Source organism: Babylonia areolata, chromosome 18, assembly GCF_041734735.1.
Source record: "Babylonia areolata isolate BAREFJ2019XMU chromosome 18, ASM4173473v1, whole genome shotgun sequence".
NCBI lineage: Eukaryota > Metazoa > Mollusca > Gastropoda > Neogastropoda > Buccinidae > Babylonia > Babylonia areolata.
In genome coordinates, this window is record NC_134893.1 from 23,785,642 (window position 1) to 23,795,641 (window position 10,000).

Consider the following 10,000-nt stretch of genomic DNA (forward strand, 5'->3'; position numbering starts at 1 on the left):
GATGAATGAGATGATTTTCAATCCAAATCTACCCAATTGGATTTGTACGTGTGCTGCAAGCAGACACATCCAGCGAAAAAGACAAAAGGGGCATAACTGGACCGGAAAACTGAGTTGTCTCCACTGACATGTCTTTTCGAGTGTCTCAGATTCCTTGATATAAATCAGCTGGACATCTTCCTGGAGCAAATGTTTGAAATGAAGATAAGCATCTGGATTTGTAAAATACATATATTGATAATAAAATAAAATAAAATAAAATAAAATAAAATAAAAGAAGAGGCTCTTTCTTCTTGAAATTGCAGTCTGTATCATCGATCATCAATTTCAAAGTCATCATCGGCCATCGATGGAATCTTAATGCTAAGAACAGTGATATACAATATCAATCCGGCGCAGAAAAAAACACAAAAAACCCACCTTAAAATAGACATGACTAAACTGCTTCCAGCAATATACCTTACCAATCTGAGCAAACACATTTTATAAACAACAAAATATTAGAATACGGTAATGAAAGAGTTTGCTTTGTGCTTTGGCGTGGTGGTTTGTCGGTAACGCGTCTGCCCAGGAAGCGAGAGATTCTGAGAGCAGGGGATCAAACCTCACACTCACCAGTAACTTCTCCCCCATCACTGGAGCTTGAGTGATGGTCTGAACGCTAGTCATTCCGGTGAGACGATAAACCGAGGTCACATGTATAGTATGCACCTAGCGCAAGTAAGAGAACCCATGGCAACAAAAGGTTTGTTCCTGGTAAAATTTGGTAGAAAAATGCAATTTGAAAGCAGAAAAAAGAAGAAAAGGTTGGTAATGTATTGTAGTAACGCGCTCTCACCGGAGAGGGCAGCCCAAATTTTATATAGAGAAATCTGTTGTGACAAAGTGTAAGACAATGCAATACATTTCACGATATATATAACCATTCATTGAAACCCTAGCTGACACAAATCACTGAACTGTGCACCCAAGTAACTAGCATCGGTTCAATTTCCGTTGAATAAACCCTCTATTTCTCAAACCATTCACTTATATACCCAAAGAGCCTCAGATTATTTAAGTATGGAGTAAACCTGCAACTCACAATTTTGAACAAAAAAATTGTAGTCAAACAGCCGAATCGGAAATCTTTAATAAGAAAAAAAAGAAAGTCAAAGAATTAAAGAAACGGTCAAATAATTGCCGCTCATATGAATGATAAATAAGACCTCAAAGAGCAGACTGTCAAATGATCAAACAATGATCATCAACAGTACATTCCAATGTACCAAAGAAATTTTTCGGGGTTCGTCCAGGCTTAGAGAATTTTTAGATTTTGCATGACTCCTTATTACGCGAAATGGGTCAAGACAGAACTAACTACTGTTCACAACACGGAGTGGCACAAAGTGAACTAAAGAGTCATTACACAGTGAAACGACACGAGATTGCCCAATCAGTCCTTACACCGTGAAAACCACACTCGATGAGCTGACAAACGTACAACAGGAAATCGTGACGCAGGCTGGACTATCTAGTTCTTACACAAGCTGTCCTGACAAATGAACTCTTACAACGAAAATGACGCGCTATAGACTAACCAATTTATTGACAAAAAAAAAGTAATGAAATGACTCAATATTGACTAACAAATCCCACACAATTTGTGAAATAGCTCAAGATAGACTGTGTAACGGACGCTTACAACAATGAAAGATGACACAAGATAGAATAACGAACCCCAGAGAATAACCAACTTTTTACGAGTTGTGAAAACATAATTCAGAGAATTTAACTGCCTTTAATTAGACCAAACAATCCCATAAGTTTGAAGGTTAAAGCTTTCATAGCCGTAGGTGTAGTGATTTCATATTCACTGGGTCAAGGGCTAGGCATAGGGAAGGCGGGGCCTACGTCTCCCCTTCCGCCACTGCGATAAATTATTCCCAAACCGAAGTGGGGCGAGGAAAATATACGAAGTGAAGTGCCCATGTCAAGGACATAACTATCACTATATTGAAACGGGACCTTGACATTTGGAGTCTCGTTGGCTCTTTGTTAGAATGTTACTGGTCGACTGTTTAGTTTGTTTTACTTTGTTCATCCTTTTTTTTTCCCAATAATAATTGAGGAGAAAGGAACAGGGAAGACAGTGATGTCTTGAGTCATGGGTGGGGAGGGGAAGGGGGCCAGGGGGGAGGTGTTCGTCTAAAATCATAATAAACAGACGTTGCACAAAAGGACGAACGGACGGGGGGCCTCGAAATGTGACCACTGAATCAGAAGTCCAACGTCTAACCGATTTAGTCATGGCGCCCCTCCACCCAGCCTCGCTTACAAGTTGTGAAGTGATGCACATACTGACGCACCAATCAAATCACCTTGATTACACTTTCAGTTTCAGTTTCAGTTTCTCAAGGAGGCGTCACTGCGTTCGGACAAATCCATATACGCTTCACTACATCTGCTTAGCAGATGCCTGACAAGCAACACACTCCAACGCGCTTAGTCAGGCCTTGGGTGCATCTGTGTATCTATCTGTGTGTGTGTGTGTGTGTGTGTGTGTGTGTGTGTGTGTGTGTGTGTGTGTGTGTGTGTGTGTGTGTGTGTGTGTGTGTGTGTTTGGATTTCTTCTACATAATTTTGCCAGAGGACTACACTCTCTTTGTCATGGGCTATTTTCCAGTGCGCCAGGTGCGTGCTGCACACGGGAGCTCGGTTTATCGTCTCATCCGAATGACTAGACGATCAGTTTGATTTTCTTGCCATAAATTAGGAGAAAAGTGGGATCGTGAGACCAGGATTCGAACCAGGATCCTCATGGACACTTGTCAATAGTTAACGAATCCTTACAACAAAAATCAACACATCAAGGCAAGACTAACCAACCGTTTTTGTTTTGTTTTTGTTTTTTTAACATATTGCGAAACACCAAGAAGACAAGAGGACTAAACAAGAGAAATTACAGCAATATAGAAGGAATAACCAGTAGAAATGACAGCAAGATCAGGGGGAATAACCAGTAGAAATGACAGCAAGATCAAGGGGGGATAACCAGTAGAAATGACAGCGAGATCAAGGGGGAATAACCAGTAGAAATGACAGCAAGATCAAGGGGGAATAACCAGTAGAAATGACAGCAAGATCAGGGGGGGGGGGGGGGGCGAATAACCAGTAGTTTGAAATGAAAGCCAGACAGGGGGGCGGGGACTACTGACCTGGAAGACGGTAACAAGGGACCACAACAGACTGTCAAAATTGGCGCGATCAGTGACGCAGCCACTGGTGGCATTGTAGCGCTGGTGGCAGGAGCACCGAGTGCCGTCGGGTCTGGCACAATATCTACCACCAAAGACACTCATGCCAAGGATACTGCATGCCGCCACAGGACAGGACAGGAAAAGCAAAAGCAAACACAGGTCAGGTTTCCGAGACATCATCTCTTGGCGTTGGTCGTGTTGGTGGAGGTTTTATTATTTATTTTGTTTTCATTTGTTATTTCTTTCATACATGTGCGTGGTTTTTGTTGTTGTCGTTGTTGTTGCTGTGTGTGTGTGTGTGTGTGTGTGTGTGTGTGTGTGTGTGTGTGTGTGTGTGTGTGTGTGTGTGTGTGTGTTAGTCAAGAGCAAAGTGGTCAGGTCAGTGTCATTGGATGGTAAAAAATTGTCTGACGGTTTTTTGTTCTTGGTCAGAAATTTGTTGGACGACGGATTTGATAACTTCTTATTAGGCTTCTTTTTTGGTTTGTTTGTTCATATATTTGTCTTTTTCTATTGTCGTTAATTTTGGTGGCGGTGATGCATCGTTCGTTTTCGTTTCTTTCTTCATTTCCCTGTTCCTGAGTTTCTTGTTGTTGGTGGTGTTTTGTAGGTAGTGTTTGTGTATGCATGCACGCGTGCGCGCGCGTCTCTGTGTAAACTGCTTGCATGCTCCTCATGAGAGACAACCCTACCACAACAACAAGCCGCATTCCATCTTCAGGGAAACTCGAATTTGCTCTTTTTTTCTCCATAAGAACGGAGGTTGTCCTATGCCTTGGGCTTACAAATATAAAAGGCAATTCAGCATGTAAATAACATCACCGTGATAAAACAACCACACGCTTTGCTGGTAGCGGCTATCACTTAAAAAAAAAAGCTGTTCGTTTCAACGTTCTGACAAAATTCACTGGCTGAAGTCAGTCCATGATACCAAGGAATAAGTATCGGATTCCCAACCATCCATTCTTCGCCCGGTTTGCTGCCAACTGAGCTGACCTGACCACTGTTCTCTCTGTTGTGTCAACGTCTTGGTCTCATGGTCTGGTCTATCTATCTATCTATCTATCTATCTATCTATCCATAGGTGATCAAAACAAAGAAGAAGCATTCAAAAAGCAGCGGTGCAAAACCAAAGAGAAAAAGCAGTGCAGTGCAGTGCAGTGCAATACCAAGAGTCAGAACAAATGAGAGATCCACTTAGTTGGGAACAACACGACTACTGACTACTCTACTGCTCTCAACCCGTCAGGGTCATTAGTAACATGGACATAACCAAAAACAGAAAAACAAAATTAAAAAAAAACAAAAAAAACAACAAAACAACTCACTACGATCTTTAAGGAAAGGTTAGGTTAATCTGGTATTTTGAAGGATAAAAACCCACATAAACGTGGTTATCTAATTGGGGTACCTACGTATAAGTAACATTACTGGTGTCAGCTTTCATGAACGACAAATGATTAGTAATAGCTACATGCTGCTAAACTCTTCACTCATTACTAAAATGGTGACAAAATCATGGCCAGCCAGTCTTTCTAACTAGGAAGCCAAGCAAAGTCATCCATGCTCATTGTACGACTATACAATGGATCATGACAAAGGAGGAAAGCTGAACATATATGTTCTTTGAACATTGCACATGAGATATATCATTAATTATATACCAACAATTCATATGATAAGCTATGCAACCACTCAAACCTATCGTTATCATTGAGTTTAAAAATCTAAATGAAAACCTCACTGGGCAGCTGGATCTATCGCAAAATTCTGGCTCTGATGGTGCTTGAAGTAAAAAACAAAAAAAGTGACATTTTGGGAATGGAAGTCTTCTGGCTGTTAGAAACGCAGTGCCCGTACCATCATTCACATCGCACGGGACATGGGGCCGTTCTCGACGACATATAGCGAATCATTTAATTATATGATATTTGAGAAGAAAAAAGAAGACGAAAACGCATGGTGTGGGCAATTTGTTGGGGTTTTATTTAATATTATTATTATTTATGACACAGTTTTAACAGATCTTCTGTATATTACTGGATTCTTCCTTTCCATGGGAAGCGACTTATACAATGAAGATTTTTTAAGCCGTTCTGGCAACACAAACATTGCGTTTTGTCGCCATCATTGGAGGACATTGATGACCTATATTAACACAGTGTTTTTTTTTTTAGGGCTTATTTTAAGGGACGAAGTGTAACATTTATATTTTGACACAGGGCCTTTTCACGCTAGAATTGTGCCTCTCTAAAATCATCAGTAAGAATGACTGAGTGAAACAATCGTTATGATGCTTCGCATTCTCAGACATATATCCTGGAAATGATGACCTGGAATCCGGCAAGAGACCCGCTTTCTGCTCACGAAAACACTGCTTCATGATAAATTAAGGTCGAGCGAATTAATTATGTAGTTTGTCATAATGAAACGCTTAAACTGCACAATACCCAACGTGACAGTCTGATAGGCTATATACAAAGGCACTAATAGACACTTGAGTTATTTTGTCGATTCTAGAAGTGGAATGTACTGAATTTACTGCACCTATCTATGCTGAATATTTTTGACACTGCTGAGCCTTTATACACTAAGGCAGGGGTTTTTTGTGGTTTTTTTTTTATATATCTCTTCGGTACTTTCTTTGCACATGTTCAAGCCAAACATAATGGCCTAATGTTGAATGGTTGCTAAAGTTGTCGCCACCAATTTTCAGTTTCTAAGTTCGTTTGAAATAAAATATATGTACAGGCTGTGAACTTCCCTTTTAGGTGATGTATGACTCTGTAAGATTTACTAAAAGGAAGCTTTCAGACGTATGAGTCCGCAAGATTTACCAGAAACGAAACTTCTTGATTTATGCGTCTATAACTTTAACCAAAGTTTTTCAAGCTGAAAGGAAAACAGGCTGTCACTGACTAGAAGTTATGTGCCCTTATCTTGGAGAACAAAATGTTGACCAACTGAACTTGCTCGCCTTAGAGTGTCGAAACAGTAGTCTTTCTCGTTTCTGGATAGAAGGTGGCTATTTTTTGTCTTTTCAGTTTCGTACCACAAAAAGTTTATCATTTAGTTATTAAATCTTCGGCGTATGTGTAAAAAACACAACAACCCCAAAACCCCCCCCAAAAAAAAACAAAACCCGATACGACTCAAAAACTGGAGTTAGTAAACTCTGGACTAAGAACAAGACCGTGCAAGCTTGAGAACTTCACAAAGAAAGAGGGAGAGAGATAGAAAGGGATGGGGATGGGGATGGCCAATTTCGACAGAATATCTAGACAGTCCATAACAATATCCAGAACCACTCCACTCAGCACAAAGGCAACATGATCACAGCTGGTCATGGCAACACCGGGGGGGTGGGTGTCGGTGGCTAAGAGGTGAGACTGTAGCGTCATGCAATGTCAAGGCCAGTAGTGTGGCTGGACATTGTCACTTCTGCTGGGGTAGGGGGTGTGTGGGGGGGTGGGGGGGTGGGGCGGGATCCATAAAGTAGCCGTACCTGGAAGACGGTTACAATGGCCCAGAGAAGGGAATCAAAGTTCTTGCGGTCACATATCCGAGCACCCGGTTTGATCTCTCTACAGAACTTGCAGCCAAATAAGTTCATTCCCAGAATGCTAGAATAAACAGCAACAAGAAAAATGAAAATGTGAAAACGGAAAAAGAACAAACAAACAAAATCACGTAAAGAAAAACAAAAAAAAGTTGCAAGTGGATGCATGAATAAGCTATTGCAAAATAAAGGCAGAAAGCATTTTTTTTTTTCATCGTGTCCAAAAATATGAAAGAACGTGATTAAAAAACAGTGAAATACAATAACTGAAATAAATCTAGTATATCAGGAAACGACAAATAAAATAAACGTATCATTATAATGTGTATTTTTTAAAGAAAAATTTAAAAATAAAAAATAAACGTGGCATGACATGGGAAACTTCAATAAACGAAATATAAAATGACCAAAAAAGAACGAAAACGTGATTAACTGAACACGACAAAACAAGAAAAAAACGAGAAAAAAAAGACATACAAAAAAGGAAGAAAAAACCGCAAATAAAAAGCAATGGCATAGTGATCAACTGGTGGAAAATGAAACAAAAATTGCAGTGAAGCATTCATTTTATCTAAAAATAAGACCATTCATTTCCCTTCCAACACACATCATTGTCGGCTTGAACAAAACATAAATAAGTACATTTCTGTATGAACCAAATCAGCTGAAATAAATAACTGTTTTGGTAAGAAACATTTTATATGGCGTTTGTTCCAGAAACAACAACAACAAGGAAACAAATATGAGTTAAACATAACAAGACAAGTATTATACTGTTGTTGTTTTTTCTACCATGAAAAGTCCTCCGTATAAAATAATACAAAACATTCTAGTAACTATCAATGCAGGACACGGAGATTACAACGCAGCTAATTTAGCTTTGGATTTATTGTTTTGTCTGCTTGCAAAGCTCATTTTCAAACACAGGAAAACGACCACTAAATACATATCACCATATAACATTGTAATATCTTCACAATGAATCAATTTATTCGAAAAAAAAAAAAATTATCGTACCACCATCAGAATATATCGTGATATTAAAAAAAAAAAAAAAAAAAAAATCTACACCTGTGTTATCAAAATACGATGATCATAATCATAATATAACATTTCATGTCAGCCATTGAATAATGAACACATGATTATAGAATACCGACCCTCACCCTTCTCTCTATCTCTGTCTTTGCACGCGCGCGCGCACACACATTCATCCACACACACACACACACACACACACACACACACACCCCACACACGCATCCCCACCCCAGCCCTCATTCACAACCCCTCTCCCACATCTCCCTTCCCACACACATACCCTGCAATAAAACGAACAAACAAACAAACAAAAAAACAAACACACACACACACCCACCCCCACTCAAAAAACAACAAAAAAACAAACAAAAAACCCACCTCCCGGACAAAAAGAAACAAGGAAACCTAGCTCACCAATAAAACAAACAACACCCCAACCCCCAAAAGACAAAAACCAAACAAAGCAAAACAAAAAAACAAAAAAAAACAAAACACCCCACCCCCATAGAAAACACACCCAGGACAAAAACAAACAAAGAAACCGAGATCTACCCCCCACCGATAAAACAAACAGCACCCCAACCCCCAGAAAAAAACAACAAACAAGCAAAAAAACAAAACGAAAAAAACCCACCCCATCCCTATAAAAAACAACCCCGGAGAAAAACAACGAAACTGAGCTCTTTTCCCCTACCAATAAAACAAACAAACAACAGCAACCCTCCTGCCGCCCCCCCCCCCCCCCCACCCCCCCCTCCCCGAACAAAAAAAAACGAAAACAAAACAAAAAACAAACCAACAACAACAACAAAAAACACACAAAAAAAACCAACAACTAAGGAACACAAACAAACAAACAAGAAATCACCACTACCCCCAGAAAACTCCCCCCCCTCCTCCCCGCCCCCGGGCAGAAAACAAAAAAAATACACAAAACAAAACAAACACAAAGAAACTGGACCAGACGGACCTGAAGATGAACATGAAGAGCACGAGCAGCGCGAAGAAGGTGGCCACGTTGTCCATGGTGCGCAACATGACCACCAGCTGCCGCCTGAGGGCCGGCATGAAGCGGACCAGCTTCAGGATCCTCAGCAGCCGGAAGGTCCGCAGCACGGATAGCCCGCTGGCCCCGCCCTGACCCAGCTCCACCATGCTGTGTGGGTGCGTGTGTGGGGGTGGGGTGGGGGTGGGGGGGTGGGGGGGGGAGGAGGGGGTTTGGAGGAGGGAGGGGGGGGGGGGGACAAGAGCAAGAAGGAACAATTGGTTACTAAGACGTTTTATCTGCTAATGATACAGTGTCTTAGGTTTCGCGCCCCCCCGCCCTGCTATGTGATAGTTGATGATGGTTTTTGATGATGACGATTAGGATGATAATGATGTTAAACAACAACAACATTATCATCATCATAATCATCATCATCATAATCTATTGTAGTCGCTGCTGTCATCGTCATCGAGATCGTGTCGTCGTCGTCGTCATCATCATTTATCGTCGTCGTAGTCATCATCATCATCACCACCACTACCAGACAGCGGGATTCCATCATCATCATCATCATCAGCAGCAGCAGCAGCAGCAGCATTATCATCATAATCTATTGTCGTCGCTGTCATCGTCGAGGAGATCGGGTGGTCGTCGTCTTTGTCATCATTGTCATCATTGTCATCGTCATCGTCGTTATCATCATCATCATCATCAGCAGCATCATCATCATCATCATCATCATCATCATCGGCATTACCACTAATCGCCATCAGCACTTTCACCGTCACAACAAACAGCGTTAGTCACCATGCTCTCCTCATCACCATGAAATGTCACAAATCATCAACACCGACACACTAATCATCATCACCATCATTACCACCACAATGTCACATTCGTCAATGATTGTTATCACCACCATCACCATCACCGTCATTACAACCACTATCATAATCACCATCATCACAATAATCGCCACCACTATCATAGTCACCATCATCATCATCACCACCGCTATAATAATCACAACCATTACCATCATCACCACCACTACTATTATAAGTCACCAGCATCTCCAGCATCACCAACACCATTATCATAGTCACAACCATAACCATCATCACCACCACTACTACTATAAGTCACCAGCATCACCAGCATCACCAACACCAC

The 10,000-nt window shown here is 40.9% G+C and overlaps 1 protein-coding gene across 1 annotated transcript in view; it reads right to left on the reverse strand.

Moving 5' to 3' along the window:
- Positions 1–10,000, reverse strand: part of LOC143292580 (voltage-dependent T-type calcium channel subunit alpha-1G-like) — an 89,290-nt gene that overhangs the window by 43,328 nt on the left and 35,962 nt on the right. The window contains exons 10-11 of the mRNA XM_076603014.1: positions 8,810–8,995; positions 3,198–3,351 (exon numbers count right to left, since the gene is read on the reverse strand). Of these exons, the coding sequence (XP_076459129.1) occupies positions 3,198–3,351; positions 8,810–8,995 (340 nt within the window). The remainder of the gene's footprint in view (positions 1–3,197; positions 3,352–8,809; positions 8,996–10,000) is intronic.